The sequence below is a fragment of the Littorina saxatilis genome, linkage group LG17 (genome assembly GCF_037325665.1).
Source record: "Littorina saxatilis isolate snail1 linkage group LG17, US_GU_Lsax_2.0, whole genome shotgun sequence".
NCBI lineage: Eukaryota > Metazoa > Mollusca > Gastropoda > Littorinimorpha > Littorinidae > Littorina > Littorina saxatilis.
The window spans coordinates 66,819,314-66,844,575 of record NC_090261.1 but is presented as its reverse complement, the minus strand read 5'-3'; the positions used below and the strand labels follow the sequence as shown (position 1 = coordinate 66,844,575).

Genomic DNA, 25,262 nt, shown 5'->3' with positions numbered 1-25,262 from the left:
GACGAAATGTAAAACAAGTCGCGTGAAGCGATATATAAACCTGTAGTCAATCTATAAAGATCCCACGATTGACAAAAGGGTCTTTCCTGGCAAAATTGTATAGGCATAGATAAAAATGTCCATCAAATACCCGTGGGACTTGGAATAAAGTAAAAAAATTCCATCTCACACGGCATTAAGTCTCAGGAAACACGAATACACGCATGCAGGAAAAAAAAATATATGGGTAGCGCCGTATGTATGGCAGCTCGCTTTCCCCGGGGAGAAAGCAGCCCGAATTTCCATGAGGGTAACCTCACTGGACTGTAAATCTTATCCAATCCATCCAATCCAATCCAATAGGCATCAAATTGAAGGATAAACTCAAAAAATAGTCATCGGCGAGACTAATTTCAGATAGTCTCGGTTAACCATACCCGAAAACCGTCACGGGTCACACTCGTCTCCGCGAAGCATACTCAACCCGTTTTCTTTAATTCTGAACGCTTTTTTAAAGTAAACATTACATATGTATATATATTTTAAATCAGGAAAAGATAAGAAGTACAATGTAGTAATGTTTGAATCTGTAATGAAATATTTGTTTTTGATGACAATTTTAATGAGCGAACTTATTCGCTTATTTTCAAGCTACATAGCTCTAATGCAATATCAAAGTCCCGACTTAGTCAAAGATTACTTGACAGTTCCGCCCCAGCTATCACAAAAACGGAAAAGACGTCCTCAAAGACTGTGGCAGAGTACCTTAACGCAGTCCTAGTAATCAACTACAGACCGAACTGTGGCATAGTACCTGGACGTTGTCCCAGTATTTCCACTACAGACTGAACTGTGGCATAGTACATGGACGCTGTCCCAGTATATCCACTACAGACTGAACTGTGGCATAGTACCTGGATGCAGTCCCAGTATATCCACTGCAGACTGAACTGTGGCATAGTACCTGGACACAGTCCCAGTATATCCACTACAGACTGAACTGTGACATAGTACCTGGATGCAGTCTCAGTATATCCACTACAGACTGAACTGTGGCATAGTACCTGGACGCTGTCCCAGTATATCCACTACAGACTAAACTGTGATAATAGTACCTGGACGCTGTCCCAGTATATCCACTACAGGCTGAACTGTGGCATAGTAATTGGACGCTGTCCCAGTATATCTACTACAGACTGAACTGTGGCATAGTACCTGGACGCTGTCCCAGTATATCCACTACAGACTGAACCTTAATTGGCACAAGAATCAGAGAGAAAGAGGTAACTTTGGCCAATGGTGAAAAGGTGGTTAACAACAACCAAGGGCTGTTCTCTGACTCTGAGTCTTGCCATTTCCACTTGAACATCAGCGCACACTTTGATATTTTTAAAAAAATCCAAGTTGAGGAGATGCAGACCAGCGAGAGTGTTGGCCCTACTAAGAGCAAAATGAGATCATCACACCCTAAAAGTGTGCACAGTTTTAGAGGTCTAGCTTGAAAAACATCAGAGATAACCCCACGGACATGGGGACTATCCGAAAGGAAGGCGAAGTTTTGACGCAGGCAGATGTCGTGAACATTTGCCAGGCGCTGAAAAAGCACCAGTTACGTCTGCTGAGTCTGCGAGAATGCACCATGGAAGGGTCGGATTTACAGCGAGTGTTGAAACTGGCTGGGTCCTGTCAATCGCTACACCAGCTAACTTTCAATGTCGGAATGATATCTCTTCCCCGGCATGTCGAGCTTCTTTCTGCATGCGTTGCCAAGAACAACAGTTTGACTGGTTTGCAGTGAGTAACTTGCCCTGCTTCAGTACATTTTTTCTTAGAACTGCTGTCTCTGTCCAGGTTGTGTTACTTTCAACGTTTCTCCATACTTAACTAAAACTACCTGTCGTGAGTCTGCATTACTTTTAAGATTTTTGCCAGGGGAACCATGTTGAAAACGTCAAGACTTCCATCGTGGAAGAAGTTAAAGGGGCAACCCGCAAACCATTTTATCATAATTTTTGTCATTTTCATTCATAATTACCTGGGTAACAAAAACAAAAACATGTTAGTATATGAAAATGAAATGGAAAAATGACACATCTAAGTGGTGAATGATTTAAAGCTTCTGGTGAAATGTGGATTTTCAAAGCCAATCAAGCTAAAGTGTGTTTGAACGGTACCTGGAACCATAATTATTGTGGTTTGAGATTTGTGTTTTTGATGACAACGATTGTAAACACTAACTCTCAAAGACCCAATGAAAGTTGATTATAACCGCGACAACTCAGAGTATAAGAAAAACTTTTACAAAAATTTCAAGCAGCATTTTCTTTGCATGCTGCTGAAACAGCAGCCCACACTGGCTATTTTGACGACTGAATGCAGATGTGAACAGCTCAGATCATGGGTAAGTTTAACACCTTCACATTTAAATGCTTATTTTATAGCCATCCATTGAATTGAGAAGAAAACAAAGCATACTAAACGGCTAAGCATGAATCAAACAATAAGAAAACAAGAGGCGAAGCCTTCAAGGCTCACGTAAGAAATAGACAAACAGTAACACAAACTCAATCACTCCGTCACACATACACACCCACACACACAGTAAGCTTAGGTGACACGGTGCAAGAAAGAGAGACACTAGATCTAGATCTGTCTGTCTGCATGTAGCCTACTTACAGGGACACGACTGCCAAATAGTCTCGGCCCGCTCAAAATAACAATGACCGAGACCACACACACCACGCGAGAGAGAAAGACTACAGGGAGGCATGCCGTCATGATGCATTAATTGACGTCAAACACTTTTGACCGTGACGTAATCTTATGCGAGCTTTATCCATAGTCTTGGATAACCACTCACACATAGACTCGGAAATGTTAAAGTTTCTACCACAGACATACACACGCACAAACACACACACGCACACACACACGCACAAACGCACAGACAGACAAAGTTACGATCGCATAGGCTACACTTCGTGAGCCAACAAGTCGCGTAAGGCGAAATTACTACATTTAGTCAAGCTGTGGAACTCACAGAATGAAACTGAACGTAGTCCGCCGCTAGTGCAAAAGGCAGTGAAAGTGACGAGCCTGTTTGGCGCGGCAGCGGTTGCGCTGTGCCTCTCTTCGTTTTAACTTTCTGAGCGTGTTTTTAATCCAAACATATCATATCTATATGTTTTTGGAATCAGGAACCGACAAGGAATAAGATGAAATAATTTTTGAATCGATTTCGGAAATTTAATTTTGATCATAATTTTTATATTTTTAATTTTCAGAGATTGTTTTTAATCCAAATATAACGTATGTATATGTTTTTGGAATCAGAAAATGACGAAGAATAAGATGAAATTGTTTTTGGATCGTTTAATAAAAAAATAATGTTAATTACAAGTTTCCGATTTTTAATGACCAAACTCACTCATTAGTTTTTAAGCCACCAAGCTGAAATGCAATACCAAACCCCGGCCTTCGTCGAAGATTGATTTGCCAAAATTTCAATCAATTTGATTGAAAAATGAGGGTGTGACAGTGCCGCCTCAACTTTTACAAAAAGCCGGATATGACGTCATCAAAGGTATTTATCGAAAAAAAGAAAAAAATGTCCGGGGATATCATACCCAGGAACTCTCATGTCAAATTTCATAAAGATCGGCCCAGTAGTTTAGTCTGAATCGCTCTACACACACACACACACACACACACACACACACAGACACACCCACACACATACACCACGACCCTCGTCTCGATTCCCCCCTCTATGTTAAAACATTTAGTCAAAACTTGACTAAATGTAATAATAACAAGTCGCGTAAGGCGAAAATACAATATTTAGTCAAGTAGCTGCCATTTTTCAGCAAGACCGTATACTCGTAGCATCGTCAGTCCACCGCTCATGGCAAAGGCAGTGAAATTGACAAGAAGAGCGGGGTAGTAGTTGCGCTAAGAAGGATAGCACGCTTTTCTGTACCGATCTTTGTTTTTAACTTTCTGAGCGTGTTTTTAATCCAAACATATCATATCTATATGTTTTTGGAATCAGGAACCGACAAGGAATAAGATGAAAGTGTTTTTAAATTGATTTGGACAATTTAATTTTGATAATAATTTTTATATATTTAATTTTCAGAGTTTGTTTTTAATCGGAATATAACATATTTATATGTTTTTGGAATCAGCAAATGATGGAGAATAAGATAAACGTAAATTTGGATCGTATTATAAATTTTTATTTTTTTTTACAATTTTCAGATTTTTAATGACCAAAGTCATCAATTAATTTTTAAGCCACCAAGTTGAAATGCAATACCAAAGTCCGGGCTTCGTCGAAGATTACTTGACCAAAATTTCAACCAATTTGGTTGAAAAATGAGGGCGTGACAGTGCCGCCTCAACTTTCAGGAAAAGCCGGATATGACGTCATCAAAGACATTTATCAAAAAAATGAAAAAAACGTTCGGGGATTTCATACCCAGGAACTCTCATGTCAAATTTCATAAAGATCGGTCCAGTAGTTTAGTCTGAATCGCTCTACACACACACACAGACACACACACACACGCACACACGCACATACACCACGACCCTCGTTTCGATTCCCCCTCGATGTTAAAATATTTAGTCAAAACTTGACTAAATATAAAAAGAACCAACAACATCGTTTTGTATGTGTGGGTAGTAAACACGCTTTATTTACAAAACACGGCGGAAAATGGCGACAAATTTGTTGCACAGCGACAGGTCACTTTCTTCAACCAAGGCCAGTACTTTCATACATGACAAAGGAAAGCAAATATGGCCTGAATTATAAAGTTATAGTGTTCCTTTGCGTGTCTGAGTGATAAACTGTTTTTTTTATTATTATTCTCTTTATTTATATAGCGCCTTATCCGAAGTTCAAAGCGCTTTATGCCGTATGAGATGGAATTTTTTACACAATATATCACGCATTCACATCGAGTTTTAACCAACTCTCTTCTGAAACGTAATTGCACTCAGCAGATTTGTCTTCCGCTCATAACTTTCGTGTCACTGACACGGTCTTTGCGACAAACAGATAGATCGCATTCTCGCAGAAAATCATTGACAACACAGACCAGTCATTTTTACATTTAGTCAAGTTATGACTAAATGTTTTAACATCGAGGGGGGAATCGAGACGAGGGTCGTGGTGTATGTGTGTGTGTGTGTGTGCGTGCGTGTAGAGCGATTCAGACCAAACTACTGGACCGATCTTTATGAAATTTGACATGAGAGTTCCTGGGTATGATATCCTCAGACGGTTTTTTTCATTTTTTTGATAAATGTCTTTGATGACGTCATATCCGGCTTTTCGTGAAAGTTGAGGCGGCACTGTCACGCCCTCATTTTTCAACCAAATTGGTTGACATTTTGGTCAAGTAATGTTCGACGAAGCCCGGACTTCGGTATTGCATTTCAGCTTGGTGGCTTAAAAATTAATTTATGACTTTGGTCATTAAAAATCTGAAAATTGTAAAAAAAACTTTTTTTTATAAAACGATCCAAATTTACGTTTATCTTATTCTCCATCATTTGCTGATTCCAATAACATATAAATATGTTATATTTGGATTAACAACAAGCTCTGAAAATTAAATATATAAAAATTATTATCAAAATTAAATTTTCCAAATCAATTTAAAAACACTTTCATCTTATTCCTTGTCGGTTCCTGATTCCAAAAACATATAGATATGATATGTTTGGATTAAAAACACGCTCAGAAAGTTAAAACGAAGAGAGGTACAGAAAAGCGTGCTATCCTTCCCAGCGCAACTACTACCCCGCTCTTCTTGTCAATTTCACTGCCTATGCCGTGAGCGGTGGACTGACGATGCTACGAGTATACGGTCTTGCTGCGTTGCATTGCGTTCAGTTTCATTCTGTGAGTTCGACAGCTACTTGACTAAATGTTGTATTTTCGCCTTACGCGACTTGTTAGCATTGCATTGGGGAAGGGCTACTATTATAGTGTGTTTTAAGAAAGAAAAACATTATAGTATCGGCAGAACACGACCAAATGAGTTTTCGTGTCACAGCGTTATGGGCGTGAGATTTTTATACTTTTTGTTCTCACACTGTAGCAAAATCATTGACAACACAGACAAGTCAGTTTTAGCATAGACATTGGGAAGGGCTACTATTATAGTATGTTTTAGGAAAGAAAAACATTATAGTATCGGCAGAACACGACCAAATGAGTTTGCGTTATGGGCGTGAGATTGGTTTTTTTTCACACTGCAGATCATATCTCAAAAACTACTGAGTGGATCTTTATGAAATTTGATATTGATATTTTTGACTGGATTTTCTCATAGAAGGTTTTTCTGTTTATTGATAGGACAGTTTGATGACGTCATATTTTACCGTTTGCCAAAAGGTCGAGGCAGCACTTTCACAGTTACAGTTTTTCATCAATTTAATCGAATTTCTTATCACACAATCTCAGATCTAGGCCGGATTATGAGATTGCATTTCAGCTTGGTCACTTAAAGTTTTGTTATTGAAATGTTTTTTCGAAATATGTCATTTTTTCACATTTTTAAAAACTAATATTTGAAACAGAAAATTTATATTGGTGTATTCCCTATTGCGTCCTGTATCTAAAACTATATCGTTTTGTTGTTTTGTATTGATAATTATGCTTAAAAATGAAGAAAACCGATAAATAACCACTATCTTTATTTATGAAAAAAGACACTTTAAAAACAACTTCTATCTATTCCTTATCATTTTCTGATTCCAAATATATATAGTTTCATGGTGTTTGACGTTGAAAATATGCTCAAACTTAACAAACTCGGATCGTTGAATGGAAATTATACTTCCAAGCTCCAAAAGCACGTCATTTCAAGTGTGGAACACGCTCATGACGTCATACTGAAAGGTGATGAATTATGGCTTCACCTTGCGATATTTCATTTCAAACATGGTAACATTTTTAAAGGGGTTTCTTTCTCAGATTTGTGTTTGCCCTTTGTCTGTCTCTCTATGTCTCAGTCTGTCTGACTGATTCAATTTAATGTGTAATTACTTAGTTTTGCAAAAGTTAAACTAAGTATGATATACCTAGTGATTCAGGTCTCTAAATTCTTATTGTAAAATTGTGAGTCAGTTTTATTCAAAACAAATTTAATTGGTGTTTTAAACTCAATAATGGGGCATGCTGTGATGAGCAGAAGAATGTGTGTTTACGAGCAGAAAAAGCCCATCAAAGTCAAGAATCGTGTTTTTCCTTTTCTATTTTCACCTTGTAGCTTCATACAGACACAAAGCAACAGTGTAGTACCACTTCCAGTGCAATATCTTGTACTTTAATTTTGACCATCTGTGTAACACTTTATTGATCTGAGCTGTTCACAGATGCAAATATACATGTACAGCAATAGATACAGCTATCCACCACTTCATTCTGAACAACACAATCTGTATACAATATTGATTGCAATCTCCTTTGCAACAGCTTTACAGATGACAGTATCCAGTAATGAATCAAGTCACTTCTATCTACACCACTCCTGACATTTCCTCAGGTTCACATCAGTGACTATCTCAGTTATACTCCACCAAGAGGCAGACATAGACATGAACAAGAGGCGAAGCCTTCAAGGCTCCCGTAAGAAATCAACAAACAGTAACACAAACTCATCCGTCACACACACACACACACACACACACACACACACACACACACGCACACACACACACACACACACACAGTTAAAACTAAAGCATCATATCAACTCCATGTATAATTTTCAAAAGAAGGCAAACAGATAAAATGACTGTGTATTTGTTGTTGGTGCAGTTGTCCTTGAATGAGATCTTGTGCAATCCTCACATACACACACACACACACACACACACACACACACACACACACACACACACAGGCACTGTGTTCATTTGCAAATCTACCATCAGCTTATCTGTCTTTTGCACTGCAGACACTAAGCAATAGGTACCTGCCATGTGGCCACTTTTTCCACTGCTGTCCTCAGTCCCATACTTTTCATCAAGACTTGTCACCATGCCGAGTGGATCTAAATTCGGAAGTCTTCATGTGGCTGAGGCATACATAGCGTCGATCTTGTAGGTTAACCTCCTTTCTGAAACAAATGGCAAAATGCGATTAGTTATGATGACTACAACCTACACAAATATAAACAGTGTTTTGAAACAGAATAGTCAGGTTATACAAGCCACTTTACCTAGCCGCATGGTAACCCTACAATATGCGAAACATGTCAACTGACTGCAGCAGCCTGGTTCTTAAAATAATTCTGAAGGTCAACACAACCAACACACTATTCACATTCCATTTTAAGGAACAACGGAGGTACTCTCTGAGGGTCTTGTTTAAATGATAACGATCAACTCAGGAGGGAAAAAACAAGAGAGGAAAAAAGAAACCACATCAACCGCAGAAAAATACAGAATCACTGTGACACATGTACCATTATTTACAAACAAATGCCACAGCAAGCTTTCTTTGAACGACTGTCGTTGTCTCAAAACTCACATTCTACCTTCTGTCCGAAAGAATCTAATCTTACGTTGTACTGCATTGAAAGAAAATGCCAACAAAGACAAGAAAGCTGTTGCAAGGTAAGCTTACCAAACGTTACAGCGAATCATGATAGTGCGTAAACAGCAAACAGTACAATCAAAGAGAGAATCGAGTCTGGAATGAAACGCGATACAGATCTAGCATTCAAAAACTGTCTTTCAAGTTCAAGGAAGTTGTTGCAAGGTAAGACTTACTAAATTGTACAGATAAAACCATGACAGTGCATGTTTTGAATCTGAGGAAAAAATCGTGATCATTTTGACTTTGAGAACAGATTCATTCCGTTTCCTTATATCTGCATGTTCAAGTAAATGATGGACAGTTTTTTTCGGGCAGAGTAAACTTAACTTGAGACTCTACTGCAAGTCTTGAAATTCACATAAATCGAACCACGAACAATTAAAGACATCCAAACATTACAGGCACTTTTGATCAACTCATTTCACTAGAGGTGACTGCCCCCTAGCACTGTGTTTGACATCCGTGTCTGCTGAAATAAAAAGAAATTAAAACAGTAGGTGACACGTTATCAGAGTGGGAGACACTAGATCTGTCTCTGTACTTACCGGGATACGGCTGCCAGATCGACACTGCGCTTTCGACAGCTCTTCCTCGCGTGGACATTGGAAAAACGCTGTGCAGATCAAATTGTAGGAAATCTCCCTTTGGTAGCTTCTTTATTTACTTTTCTGGAGCTTAGAAACCGAACAACATGAAGTCGTCTTCCCCGAATCGGCGAATGCAGAAGTGAGAACTGGAGAAGTGAATCTATACCACAATCCTTCGCGCGACCCCTGACCTGGTCTTGACACCTGACCTGGTCTACATGCCACACACGACAGAAACCAGTCAACTGCTTGTACCCCTTCAAAACCCCCCACCACCCGTTTTCTTTGGATACACGCTTTAACTACACACATGCCGACACAATGTTGATCATTGCTTCAATATTTTGAAGATGGTGCTTGAAAAATAACCAGGTGAAATGAGTATTTCGGTGTTTAGTCAAATGTTAAAGTTTCTACCACAGACATACACACGCACACACGCACACACACACACACGCACAGACAGACAAAGTTACGATCGCATAGGCTACACTTACGTGAGCCAAAAACGTTTATTGCCTGGAATCAAAACTTCTTTTGTGGTAAATTTGACAAACTTTAGACAACATCTAAACTTGACATGTTTGACTTTTGATGCAGTCTCCATGGAAGCAGCCTTGGTGACGATGGCATCCAGCTTTTGGGGAAGTCACTAGTGTCACACCCAGGCATTATCTCCCTTGACATTGGTGACTGCCAGCTGGGGGACGTTGCGGTTGACGTCTTGTACGATCTGTTGCTGCCGGAAAACAACAGGCCAGGTCAGCCCCTCACAAATAATGCAAATAATAATAAAAATAATAATGATACTGAACACTTATTAATCGCCCCTTCTCACTGGAGCTTATGGCAATGTACAATAGTCAATAGCAACCACTGCACACACACACACACACACACACACACACACACACACACACACACACACACACACACACATTAGTTTTAATTTTTAATTTTGGAAAAAAATATAAACAACAATATTATAAACGAATCACTGCCTTCTAATGAAATAAATTCGATGGTCAACGAAATGACAGGGATTATAAAATCAGCTGCAGATATAAGCCTCAACAGAAATATTAAAATACAAAAGAATAGGAAAAAGGCGAATAAAAAATGGTTTGATAAAGATTGTCATAAATACAAAAAAGATATAAAATCAATACTTAACGCTTTAAATAGACAACCATTTAATAAGTATTTACAACAAAAATACTTTGCAAAACGCAAAATTTACAATAGTTTGATAAAGTCAAAGAAACGCAAATTTAAAGATGTATTGGTAAATAAATTAAATGATGATTTTAATAAAGATCCAAACACTGCATGGAAAATCTCAAAGGATTTACAAACAATGGGTGAGAGAAGTACTAAAACTCACCATATAAATACTTCAAAATGGATGTCTCATCTTGAAAAATTAATTGGGACAGAAACCCAGGTGATGCAAGAACAGAGAGAAAAGATAAATCAGGAACTAAACGATTTAAGAATGTGTCCCTACAATTCTTTATCAATATTGGATAGAAAAATTTCAGACAAAGAAATTAAAGATGCATGTTATCATCAAAAGAATAAAAAATCTCCAGGAAAAGATGGAATCACAAATGAAATGATTAAAGCGAGTCTTCCAAATTTGATAGCACTTATACAAAAAATATTTAATATCGTATTTATGACAGGCGTATATCCAACAAATTGGAAGAATGGTGTAAATATTCCATTATACAAAGGCGGTTGTCCAACAGATACAAACAATTATCGTGGAATAACATTAGCTAATACACTGGGGAAAGTTTTCAGCACTATCATCAATATAAGAATAAACGCATTTTTAGAAAGGGAAAATAAATTGATTCCAGAGCAAGCTGGTTTCAGACAAAACAATAGAACAACAGATCAAATATTCATTATTAAGAAACTTGTAGATCAAGCCCTAAAATTAAGAAATGGCAGGTTGTATGGGTGTTTTGTTGACTTTCAAAAAGCATTTGATAATGTATGGCATGATGCATTGCTAGTAAAATTAAATCGAATAGGAATAACAGGAAAATGTTTTCACATTATCAACAATATGTATTCTGATGCCACAGTTTGTGTAAAATCCTCTGATGGATACAGTAGGGAACTAATTGTGAAAAAATGAGTACATCAGGGCAATACATTAAGCCCAACCTTATTCAACATATTCATAAATGATATTACACAAAACTTGTTGGATAATGATTCCCCCAAAATTGAAACTCATTCTAATGATCGAATTTCATGTCTTTTTTATGCTGATGATTTAGTTATTTTTTCATCTACAAAGAAAGGCCTACAGCGGAAACTAGATTACTTATATGAGTATTGCCAAAAATGGGGATTACAGATAAACAGAGACAAAACCAAAGTAATAGTATTTTCAAAAATAGATCCAAAGGTGCCAATATATTTTCATTGTGGAGAAGACATTATTCAAACAGCTGAAGAATATAAATATTTGGGAGTTGTACTACATAAAAACGGCAATCTAAATAGAGCACAAGATCATCTGAGCAAACAAGCAAACAAAGCACTTCATGCTTTACGTCGAACGTTCTGTAAAACTGATATCAACATAAAAGTTATGTTACAATTGTATGATAGTTTGATTTCACCAATATCAACATATGGTGCAGAAATCTGGTTTCCACACCAGATTAATACAAATGAACTATTAGATTTATCAAAAATGTTTAAAGAATGCATGACTTGTAAATATCAACATGAAAAAGTTCATTCAAAATTCTGTAAACAAATTCTTGGGGTACATAAGAAAACTATGGTAGTGCCAGTACTAGGAGAATTAGAAAGATTCCCAGTTAGCATTACAATAATATGTAATATCATTGCGTACTGGTTACACATATTGGATCTTCCAAAAACATCTCATCTGAGCAAAGTATATAATGTTATGTACACCAAAGGCAGTGAAACATATCCATGGATATCATTTGTAAAACAATTGTTACAAGTCGTTGGATTAGATCATGTGTGGAAAAATCAATCCACTTTTAATGTCAAAAGGTTAAAATATGTTATATGTCAAAAATTGGAACTCCAATATATACAAGTACAATTCTGGAAAGGTCAAATAAGAAGTTCACCAAAGTTAAATTTTTATCAAAAAATAGTAACAAATTATAAAACGGAACCATATCTGTTATGCATAAAACAAAGAAAATATAAAAAAATCGTTGTGTAAACTGAGAATAAGTGCCCACGACCTGAAAATTGAAACTGGTAGATACAGCAATACACCTAGGGAAAATAGATTATGTGAAACATGTGGAGTAATAGAAGATGAAATACATTTTCTAGATAACTGCATAGAAAACAACCAATTACGAAAATCTTTCATGAGTGAAATTAATCTACCTATATATTCATATGATGTACCAAGTCAACTTTTGCAAGTAGACAAAGTACAAACTAAATTCGAAAATTTTATAAACTTAAATTTTCATTTGATTAATATACTTACCCGAATCACATAAAGCATTGACGCAGTCTGAGATGCTAAGGTCTGAAAAGGCTACCCGTCTTAACAATTTAAAGGGAAGCAACCCAACCACAAAAAGTGTAAACGTAGCCATGGTAACGACCATATACCCGGGGAGTTACCTCCCATCTGGGGTATGTGACGTCACCTCCCCTGCTACAACACGTGGTATCCTCATTACGGCTTTAAAGAAAACTAAAAAACCATAAGCGGGGTTGGCGGGAGGGAATCCACTATGTGATTCGGGTGAGTATATTAATCAAATGAAAATTTAAGTTTATAAAATGTTCGATTAAATTACATATTCTTACTCCGAATCACATAAAGCAGATAGCTTCAACAAGGCGGTGGGAAAGAAACATCCAACACACTCTAAAACCTTGCCAGAAACTGGCCGGCTGCCAAGAAGTTAGGAAGGGCCCGGTGAGAAAGAAAATCTGACTCACTCTAAACCCTTGCCAGGAACTGGCCCACTGCCAAAAAAGGCAGGAAAGGACCCGAGAACCATCCTGATTGACAGCCGAGATGTCTCTCAGGCAAAAGTTGCAAAAGCAACATCAGAGAGCCAGTAAGCTGTGCGCAGCACTTATTCCAATCTCCTGGCCGTAAAACGGCCCGGAAAGAGGACACAGCCTTGGAAAGACCCGAGCCGAGTAGAGGGACAGACAAGCTGCCCCCCCCCCCCCCCTTTTAACTGGAAGGAAATACTAATGTACTGGAACGATCCGTGCGCAAGGTTGTCCACTCAGTGTTGAGAAGGACAAACCCTCACGGAGACCGTAAAACCATCATGCCAAGGAAAGAAAACCTTGGGATGGAGAGAAAACCCGAAAGGTCTGTGAGATAAAAGTCAGCTCCAGAGAAGAGTGACCAATCTCCAACAAAGAGAGAGAGAGAGAGACACCTGAGTACAAGATACCAGAGTCCAACTCGATGAGAAAATCTCAAAAAAGAGACGGTCGCCAGCTATCCTCTACCAGTCCATGCGAAGCAGAGAGAGAGGTAAAACGAGGAAGCAGAGACTTACGAAAATGCGTAAGACGGCATAAGAGCGAGAATCACAGTGGTCGAAGACTAATGTGACCGTTGACCCTAAACAAAATGACTAAAAGCCAGAGTGTTCGCAGATCAGTCTGCTTGTAGGTAATCGAACGAATCAAAAACCCAAAACAGAAAAACAAGACTGGTAAGCATAATCGGAAAACCGTGAATACAACCAGCCCTAAGACTCCCGAGACAAAAGTTCTCAGGGAAAACCGGAAGATAATTTCGCGGCCAAATCAAGAGCATTCCTGAGGTTGGCCGAAACCAGAACGCGTCTGTCTAACTCTGAACGACTAATAGTCATACGCAGAGATCAAAGGGCAAACGCCGACGTAGACATAGTTGCCTGTGGAAGAAGGGTGACTGTAAAGAAAAACCCGACCCAACAGAAGTCATCCTGACTCACCTCATGCTGGATGAGGGAGAAGAGGAAGAGACAAATCCGAATCCACAGGAAGCAAAAATGCCATAGTCGCACCACGACAGGCAGGAGACTATTGCACAGGCTAAGGCAGAGAGCCGTGATGCCCGTAGGACAGCCATTGTACCAAAGTACCACAGTACACAGGTAAACGTAAGAAACGGAAGTTTCAGCTGTCAAAAAGATGCAAAAGAAACCGGAACATTAGCTAACCCTCTGCCAGAAGGAGGGGGGTAGCCAAAAACCTGAGAGAAGAGAAACGCCACCAAGAAGGACGCCTCAAACATCCATTGCCAAAGACAATGCTCCCTCAGGAAAAACTGAATGTTACCTCCGAGGACAACTCAAGAGTACCTTAAGTTAGGACGGAACACCAGAACATGTCTGATCGCTAGAGAAAGACAGAGTCAGACTCGGCGAAAGACAAACAAGGACCATGGTCCAGATGCTTGTGACAAGAAGACAGAAAACCCCACTCAAAACGGAAATCGTCCTATCTCATCCCCTGCATAAAATGAGAATAAAGGAAAGATTTGTCAAAGTCCGAAGCCACAAGAAAAGGGAAAGCAACAACCACCACCGCCGACAGGAGGAGTGGCTGTTACACCGGCCGAGGCTAAAAAACCTGGAAGCCCTAAGGTCAGCCGTTGTTCCAAAAACCCAGACGTACCTAAGACGTCTGAGAGAGAAACAACATCTCCGGTAACCGGAAGTGCGACAGAAGCGGCAGCCCGTGGCTGAAACTGCTGTTACACTGACTGATGACTGAAGACAGTATACCCGAAGGCCAGCGCTAGATTCGACCAGAAGAGAACCTCAGCGGGTGCTCGAGCTGATGTACCTAGATCGCTGAGTAAAAACGGACTGAAGCATAGGCAAAAATGCTTCATTATATCGATGGGAGCCGCCTCACCCTCCCATAATTCAATGGCTGTGTACAGAGACCATCCAATGAAAACATTGCAAAGAGGAAACCCCCCCGCCAACACCAAATTGGAGGGCGGAGGGGGGGGGGTGAAATCGGGGACACTTCCCTGGGGGGAGAGGCTAGCTGCTAGAGCTGCCCCTCTCCCTGCCCGACAGTGATTTAATTCTCGAAACTCGAGAATCAGGCAGCCTGCTCTGAGAATGCGAGAGAAACAAGTCCTCCAACACATGACTGTAAGATCCTAGTGAAGGGAGGACAGCCTCATTTGCTCTTAAAAGAGAGAGGAGATGTCATCGGCGTCCTGATACACACTAAGTGTGAAAAGAATCAGTGACCCCGAGAAAAAGCGAGAAACGCTCTAAAGATCATCTCCGAAAACAAACGAGGCACGTTCCAAAAAACTGACGTCCGAATTCTCCCGAAGCGACAAGGGTGTGTTCTGAAAACACAACACCCAAGTACTAAAGCCTGCTTCTCCAGCAAAGGACGAAGTTCCTGCGTTACCGGTAAAGGTGTACGCGGAAGGGCAAAGGACGTCAACAAGTTCGGCCCGGCTTCGGCAAAGTGAACCTCTAAAGGCAAGAAGGAACAAAGATCGAAGCCTGAGAAGCCGCAGCCAGCCAAGGCTGAGAGTGCTCCGGAACTGAACCGTGAGGAACGAGCAGCAGAACCGGAACACCATAGATACCCCTTCCGGAAGGCAATGGACTAGCCAAAACCTGCAAAAGGTGGAACGCGCATCGAAGGAGCTTCTCGAACAGGAAGTAGGAAACATTCTCCTTCACGGAACGGAAGTCCGACATCGCCGACTGAGCAACCGAAGCGGAAGCATCAGAAGCCGATGTACCCTCCGGACAGCATCTGGGAGTAACCTCCGTAGCCAAGACGAGAGTGACCAAATCCAGAACATGTCCGATCGGTGGCGCGACGGCAAGCCCGGTGCCCCCGTAACTGAAAGGGATGTCGACCCAACACCATGGTAAAGGAAGACTGCCCTAACTGCCCATAGGGAGGACGCTGATCCTCACTCACCGACATCCGAGAAGGAGTGTCAGGAAGAGGAAAAGCAGATCCGGACTGAGCCGGAAACACAACAGACGAGACCGCACCATGATGCGGAAAAGAATATTGTGAAGACTGGGGCCGGAAGCCCTGATGCCCGGAGGCCAGTCCACGGTCAACTCCGACCATGGCCTCTACGTGCACATGTGAAGGAGGACCTTCGCTTCCGGGAAAACCCGGAAGCGCGACTTCCGAAACCGGAAACCGCCCTTGCTCAGAAACGTCCGCACACGCACCATGTACTGGACGAGACTTAACAGGAAACCAGGTTGTGAACCTGACCCAACGAGCTCCGTCCCAAAAAGGGACCGTCCGGCGGCTTCACGAGAGCCAGAGGACAAGCTCAACATACCTTGCATGCCCCCAGAGGAGGCAGAAGAAAAAGCGGAAGGGCCGACGTCACAGGAGGCCGTCACAGACGGAACCAACAAAGACGCCAAACGTGCGGGCATCGCCCGGAAGTAGTCGCCGACGGCCAACAACGAAGCCGAAAAGCGAGAAACGCGCTGGCCTTCTACTCCCCCAAAACTGCGGAATTCTGAAAACAAAGAGCTACGCAGCATAGACACCGGAGCGCCGTGCTCCGATGCCAAACAGAGGGAAAGCAGGAAGAAAGAAAATCAAAGACATGCTTAACAGTAACGGACATAGCAGTTGTACATGCTTAGTCCGAAACAACAACAAATACCAATGGTCTGATAGATCAAAGACCTAAGCCTTGCCATGTTAACACTGTCAGCCACGCTGACACACAAACATGGCGGCAAACAAAAAGTTACTGAAACACAAGTCCCAACGGACGAAAAGTCAGCAACTACAACGAACTTCCTGTCAACTAATGACTAAAAAAGGAAGAACTTACCAACTAACAAAGCAGAAGGCAAGTAAAGAGGTAAAATAAGGATTAGGCCTAAAAAAAAAATAGGTGTGGTTACGGTAACCCGACCTACCCTATTTTTAGGGGCCGATCCTATAACTTTTTATTACATTTGTCAAAAAAAAAAAAAAAAAAAAAAAACCAAACGAGTGCAAAAAACGCAATGAAAGCGAAAGCGCCCGAGTCGCACACTTAATTCCCTGTCAAGTAGGTTTAATTTGTACACATTTGAAAAAAAAGTTAAAAAAAAAAAAAAGTGATTGCCTACCTACCTACCCTATTTTTTTGGGCTATGTTACCGTAACCACACCTATTTTTTTTTTTGGCCTTACCTAACCAAAACATAGGCCGTAACACATTAACGCAGACAGCCAAGCTGCCAACAAAAATGGCGGCCAACAATAGTTACTGACAAAAATACAAGTCCGAAAAAACGGACAAACACGTCAGCAACTACAGCAACATTCCTGTCAAAATAATGACCAAAATGGAAAGAGCTCACCAACTAACGAAGCAGAAGGCAAGGAAGACGGGTAAGAGGCCGGTGGGTGAAAAACCAACACCAGCCAGGAGAGCCAGAATGTCAACACCCTACACCAAACTGAGGTCTGAAAAAGTCGTAATGAGGATACCACGTGTTGTAGCAGGGGAGGTGACGTCACATACCCCAGATGGGAGGTAACTCTCCGGGTATATGGTCGTTACCATGGCTACGTTTACACTTTTTGTGGTTGGGTTGCTTCCCTTTAAATTGTTAAGACGGGTAGCCTTTTCAGACCTTAGCATCTGAGACTGCGTCAATGCTTTATGTGATTCGGAGTAAGAATATGTAATTTAATGGGAGAATTTGTATATAATTGCTTCCAAAAAAAAGAAACAATGTAATCATTTGGTTATTTATCTTCCCGTGTCTTATAAACACTACGTTTCATGACAATAAAGTTTATTCGTATTCGTATTCGTATTCGTATTCACAGACACACACACACACACACACACACACACACACACACACACACACACACACACACACACATCTAAATACTGTCACAGATTCATACAAACATTCACGTTTACTGTGATTTGACAGCCTGCCTGCTCACAGCAACTCCAATTTTCATGAAGGTAACTGTAGTGTATTGACATTGTGCATTGAATTGTTTCCCTTTACCGGAAGTACTCTTCTGCGAAAGAGTCTCTTCCCTTGCATCGTGGCGTGAAGTCAAGACATGAATAAACCTTGCTGTTCTTGAAATCGGTCTACGTCGATGTTGTATGCTTCGAGCATGATTGGAACTGTATTATATGTGTGAGAAAGCAGTATCCTTCAGTATCCTACAGCAACCTCACAGGACTACATAAAATGTTATCGTTATTGTAATCCTTACAGCTTTGGTGGAGCTGACGATGAGCGCCAACCCAAGGATCTCCGGCCAGGGCTGGGCGCGTCTCCATGGCCATCGCCAACTGCACGTCACTACGAATGCTCATGTTGGACTACAACTCTCTGGGTGACTATGGCGCCTCCTGTATCCTGGTTGCCGTGGCAGCAGCTCAGAACATGGAGGTCTTGGATATGGAGGGATGTGGTTTATCAGAACATACTGCACAGGAAAGTGATCGAAAGTGTTGCTGTTTTTGTGACTGGCTTGTACAGTAAGCATTCCATTTATTGCCTTCCGGTCAGCTTGGGTGCGTTTTGTTCTAAAATTAAACTCTGTCTTGCTGTGTTTTGCTTTCCTTCTTTTAATGTTATTGTGTTTGATGCTGATGTTGGATTTTTCATTCAGTCAGTCAGTTGTATAAATCTGTTTCAGTTATTTGGAAGGAGGGGTTTGGTTTGATTTGTTTTTGAGCAGGGTTGATTGGGTTCGCTGATCTGACTTTTTGATTGATCCACTCCTCTTTCCTGGGTTTGGTTTTGTGTGCACACTTATTCAGTCCTAACAACATCTTGCATTGCTTTCAGCTGATACTACACCTGGTACAAAACCACCTGGGTGGTCTCAGCAAGATTGTTCTCCATGGAAACAAGGTGAAAAAATCGACTGTTGATGCCATCAAGACGTACCTGAGAGAAAACCACATGGACACGGAGAGTGAAACAACAGCTTCTTCTGACCTTGACGTCACTCTCTCCAGTGTCACCTCAGAAACCACTGACGACTCGTCCACCAGACAGGTTAGTGTGGGCTAGTTAGCTGGTCTGCTTGACCTACAGTGTCACCTCAGAAACCACTGACGACTCGTCCACCAGACAGGTTAGTGTGTGGGCTAGTTAGCTGGTCTGCTTGACCTACAGTGTCACCTCAGAAACCACTGACCACTCGTCCACCAGACAGGTTAGTGTGTGGGCTAGTTAGCTGGTCTGCTTGACCTACAGTGTCACCTCACAAACCACTGACCACTCGTCCACCAGACAGGTTAGTGTGTGGGCTAGTTAGCTGGTCTGCTTGACCTACAGTGTCACCTCAGAAACCACTGACCACTCGTCCACCAGACAGGTTAGTGTGGTGTCTAGTTAGCTGGTCTGCTTGACCTACAGTGTCACCTCAGAAACCACTGACCACTCGTCCACCAGACAGGTTAGTGTGTGGGCTAGTTAGCTGGTCTGCTTGACCTACAGTGTCACCTCAGAAACCACTGACCACTCGTCCACCAGACAGGTTAGTGTGGTGTCTAGTTAGCTGGTCTGCTTGACCTACAGTGTCACATCAGAAACCACTGACCACTCGTCCACCAGACAGGTTAGTGTGGTGTCTAGTTAGCTGGTCTGCTTGACCTACAGTGTCACCTCAGAAACCACTGACGACTCGTCCACCAGACAGGTTAGTGTGTGGGCTAGTTAGCTGGTCTGCTTGACCTACAGTGTCACCTCAGAAACCACTGACCACTCGTCCACCAGACAGGTTAGTGTGGTGTCTAGTTAGCTGGTCTGCTTGACCTACAGTGTCACCTCAGAAACCACTGACCACTCGTCCACCAGACAGGTTAGTGTGGTGTCTAGTTAGCTGGTCTGCTTGACCTACAGTGTCACCTCACAAACCACTGACCACTCGTCCACCAGACAGGTTAGTGTGGTGTCTAGTTAGCTGGTCTGCTTGACCTACAGTGTCACCTCAGAAACCACTGACCACTCGTCCACCAGACAGGTTAGTGTGTGGGCTAGTTAGCTGGTCTGCTTGACCTACAGTGTCACCTCAGAAACCACTGACCACTCGTCCACCAGACAGGTTAGTGTGGGCTAGTTAGCTGGTCTGCTTGACCTACAGTGTCACCTCAGAAACCACTGACGACTCGTCCACCAGACAGGTTAGTGTGGTGTCTAGTTAGCTGGTCTGCTTGACCTACAGTGTCACCTCAGAAACCACTGACCACTCGTCCACCAGACAGGTTAGTGTGTGGGCTAGTTAGCTGGTCTGCTTGACCTACAGTGTCACCTCAGAAACCACTGACAACTCGTCCACCAGACAGGTTAGTGTGTGGGCTAGTTAGCTGGTCTGCTTGACCTACAGTGTCACCTCAGAAACCACTGACCACTCGTCCACCAGACAGGTTAGTGTGGTGTCTAGTTAGCTGGTCTGCTTGACCTACAGTGTCACCTCAGAAACCACTGACCACTCGTCCACCAGACAGGTTAGTGTGTGGGCTAGTTAGCTGGTCAGCTTGACCTACAGTGTCACCTCAGAAACCACTGACCACTCGTCCACCAGACAGGTTAGTGTGGTGTCTAGTTAGCTGGTCTGCTTGACCTACAGTGTCACCTCACAAACCACTGACCACTCGTCCACCAGACAGGTTAGTGTGGTGTCTAGTTAGCTGGTCTGCTTGACCTACAGTGTCACCTCAGAAACCACTGACCACTGGTCAACCAGACAGGTTAGTGTGGGCTAGTTAGCTGGTCTGCTTGACCTACAGTGTCACCTCAGAAACCACTGACCACTCGTCCACCAGACAGGTTAGTGTGGTGTCTAGTTAGCTGGTCTGCTTGACCTACAGTGTCACCTCAGAAACCACTGACCACTCGTCCACCAGACAGGTTAGTGTGGTGTCTAGTTAGCTGGTCTGCTTGACCTACAGTGTCACCTCACAAACCACTGACCACTCGTCCACCAGACAGGTTAGTGTGGTGTCTAGTTAGCTGGTCTGCTTGACCTACAGTGTCACCTCAGAAACCACTGACCACTCGTCCACCAGACAGGTTAGTGTGGGCTAGTTAGCTGGTCTGCTTGACCTACAGTGTCACCTCAGAAACCACTGACCACTCGTCCACCAGACAGGTTAGTGTGTGGGCTAGTTAGCTGGTCAGCTTGACCTACAGTGTCACCTCACAAACCACTGACCACTCGTCCACCAGACAGGTTAGTGTGGTGTCTAGTTAGCTGGTCTGCTTGACCTACAGTGTCACCTCACAAACCACTGACCACTCGTCCACCAGACAGGTTAGTGTGGTGTCTAGTTAGCTGGTCTGCTTGACCTACAGTGTCACCTCACAAACCACTGACCACTCGTCCACCAGACAGGTTAGTGTGTGGGCTAGTTGGCTGGTCAGCTTGACCTAGTGTCACCTCACAAACCACTGACCACTCGTCCACCAGACAGGTTAGTGTGTGGGCTAGTTAGCTGGTCTGCTTGACCTACAGTGTCACCTCAGAAACCACTGACCACTCGTCCACCAGACAGGTTAGTGTGTGGGCTAGTTAGCTGGTCTGCTTGACCTACAGTGTCACCTCAGAAACCACTGACCACTCGTCCACCAGACAGGTTAGTGTGTGGGCTAGTTAGCTGGTCTGCTTGACCTACAGTGTCACCTCAGAAACCACTGACCACTCGTCCACCAGACAGGTTAGTGTGTGGGCTAGTTAGCTGGTCTGCTTGACCTACAGTGTCACCTCAGAAACCACTGACCACTCGTCCACCAGACAGGTTAGTGTGGTGTCTAGTTAGCTGGTCTGCTTGACCTACAGTGTCACCTCAGAAACCACTGACCACTCGTCCACCAGACAGGTTAGTGTGGTGTCTAGTTAGCTGGTCTGCTTGACCTACAGTGTCACCTCAGAAACCACTGACCACTCGTCCACCAGACAGGTTAGTGTGGTGTCTAGTTAGCTGGTCTGCTTGACCTACAGTGTCACCTCAGAAACCACTGACCACTCGTCCACCAGACAGGTTAGTGTGGGCTAGTTAGCTGGTCTGCTTGACCTACAGTGTCACCTCAGAAACCACTGACCACTCGTCCACCAGACAGGTTAGTGTGGGCTAGTTAGCTGGTCTGCTTGACCTACAGTGTCACCTCAGAAACCACTGACCACTCGTCCACCAGACAGGTTAGTGTGGTGTCTAGTTAGCTGGTCTGCTTGACCTACAGTGTCACCTCAGAAACCACTGACCACTCGTCCACCAGACAGGTTAGTGTGGTGTCTAGTTAGCTGGTCTGCTTGACCTACAGTGTCACCTCACAAACCACTGACCACTCGTCCACCAGACAGGTTAGTGTGTGGGCTAGTTAGCTGGTCAGCTTGACCTAGTGTCACCTCACAAACCACTGACCACTCGTCCACCAGACAGGTTAGTGTGTGGGCTAGTTAGCTGGTCTGCTTGACCTACAGTGTCACCTCACAAACCACTGGTCCACCAGACAGGTTAGTGTGTGGGCTAGTTAGCTGGTCAGCTTGACCTAGTGTCACCTCACAAACCACTGACCACTCGTCCACCAGACAGGTTAGTGTGTGGGCTAGTTAGCTGGTCTGCTTGACCTACAGTGTCACCTGTCTGTAATGACCAGCCAAGGGACTGACCATAATTGGTTGCTATGGAAAGGTGAAATACTGTTGTGTGATCCTTAGGAGTGCGCGGTTATTGTGGGCAGGTGGTTGCTACAGTGGAACCCCATTTGAAGACCTTCAAATATCTGAAAAAAGCAAGTCTTAAAAAGGAAGGAGTCTTAAAATGTTTTATTGTGTCACATTGTGTCGCTGCATTGTTTGCCCACATTCCCATCACTGCCAAATCATGGTGCGTCATGGAGTCTTAAAATCTAGGTCAATTTACAGAGGTTATGAATATAAAATCTTAAAAATTAAGAGGGAAGTCTTAAATTGGGGGGGGGGGGGGGGGGGGAATCTTAAAATGGGGGTTCTACTGTATCGAGAGGTGGTCACAAGGGCAGAATCTTAATCGGGAGTTGCCATTAATCCTGCCAATCACTTGGCTGCATTGACCTCATTAGAGTAACCATAAAGGTGAGTTCCAGTACATGTAGTTTGTTTGTTTGCTAGCTCTCTCAGGAACAGGGTGGGATGTGGTGTTTTAGGTAATAAACCTGGTATCAGTACATTCAGGTCCAACGCTACTCTTGATAGAGAATTGGAAGACGAAAGACTGAATCAAATACATTAACAGACCAGAGCTTTTCTTCGTAACTCGGTACACCTGCAGTACATGTAAACAGCACCAAAATCACATACCAGAGAATTGTTTTCTCAGTGAATTTCTTTCAAAGTTTAAGATCACTATCCAAATCAAAATTGAACATTTACAACACACAAAACAACACAAAAAGTTCATTAGCTGTATCAAAGGGTTGACTACTCTCAGTGCAAAATCTGTTTAGTTTTAATGGAGACATAACACAGTCAGTATTCGACACCAGTAACATTCTTCATTATTGCTTTTTTCAGGCTGAGAAAACGTCCTCAGTGTCAGGCTCCACTGAGACGGAGACAGAGAGCGATGACGACACATCCACCATCAAAGGCTCTGCGGCTGAAGAGTACGTCAAGGCCCTGTCTGCCAAGGAAGAGGACCAGGGAGAGGAAAAGGAGAAGGACGATGACGAGGACAGTCTGGGAGAGGAACTGACTGAAGTGCCAGTGTTCTATGCATGAGGGGTTGTGTCACATTTTGTCACTGCGTTATTTGCCATTCCCATCACTGCCAAATCATGGTGCATATTCTTGTTTTTGTCCGGCTTGAATGAGTTACGCAACAGAAATGTCTCACTTAGGGGAAGCAAGATAACTCGTGTATGACTTGCCATGTAAGAGTTAAAGTCTTATCTTTTAAACAGTGTGCTGCTGGCTGTTCAAATTGCAAGGCAGAGTCTCTTTGCAAAAGCTGACAATTTTGTTTGGACTTTATTATAGATTGGTCACTGCTGCGTGAACAAAACAGTCACAGTGTTGTCTGCTGTTGTGCAAAGCCTGACAATGTTTGTGAGATGTGGAACTGTCAACAGAGAAGGAACACTGGAAAACTTTCAACTCTGAGAGAACGATTCAAGGCCCACATGCAGGGGTAAAATGTTGTGGAGGAGCGAGAAAGTACAGAGGGCAGGCGTTCTCCCAAAGCTGTCTCTGCTTATGATGAAAAGCTGGCTGAAAAGAGTGTGCTAAATCTAGGCTACCTAAAAAGTTCTGAGCACATATATTTTGTCAGACAAGAAGATGAACTAGCCCATATATTCCCAAGATGTTTTGTTCACACCTCGTATGTAATATGTGTGACGCATTTCAAGCCACAGAAGTCCATTTGTTGCTTTCATTTTTTTTAAGCAAGCTGTAGCACTTGTTTCTTTGATTTTTATTCCAGCATTTGATAATGTACTACCGTAGAAGGATTGAAGTGCAGTTTTTAACCCCAAGATAATTGAAATTTCAAAATTGCTGTGATATGGAATAAAATGTGATAATTGCTATTGAGGATTAAGATATTTATTTTGTTGATGTTACTGCATTATAAACTGTATTTCTTCGCTTCATATCCTTTAGCATGCGTGATGTTGTTTCTATTCTTTACTTAGTTTAAATATTGAAGACAAAGTCATAGAATACACACTTTAGAATAGAAGAGCTGAGTGGGTAATTAGTCATACAGATTGTTAAGGTATCCGTCCATGTACAAGAGAATTCGGTGTAACTTATTTTGTATGAATGTAGATGTATGCTAGAACACACATTGTCTGAAAGTGTGTATGTATCTCTGTGTTAGTTTTGAGTGTTTTTACATTTTTGTCACAGCTCATGTAATTGATGACTTACTTTTGGAAATCACTTAGTCAGAATTACTTCTGTTCTTATTACCTGTTTACGTAAAAAAAATAAACTTATAAATAGTTATATACTGTATGTTTCTGTGAGAGTTGACTGGGAATTACAGAATTGATCAACAGAACAGGAGCACTGTATCAAAGTGCATACTGGAGCAGATTTAGTCAACT

The 25,262-nt window shown here is 42.2% G+C and overlaps 1 protein-coding gene across 1 annotated transcript; it reads left to right on the top strand.

Annotated features, from left to right (window-relative positions):
* Positions 1-1,507: 1,507 nt before the first annotated feature.
* Positions 1,508-25,161, top strand: LOC138952603 (leucine-rich repeat-containing protein 73-like). Its single transcript, XM_070324295.1, is given in 6 exon segments — positions 1,508-1,773; positions 9,787-9,947; positions 18,435-18,495; positions 18,497-18,656; positions 19,014-19,226; positions 23,725-25,161. Coding segments are annotated over 6 exon segments (1,068 nt in total). The 3' UTR covers positions 23,932-25,161.
* The last annotated feature ends 101 nt before the right edge of the window (positions 25,162-25,262 follow it).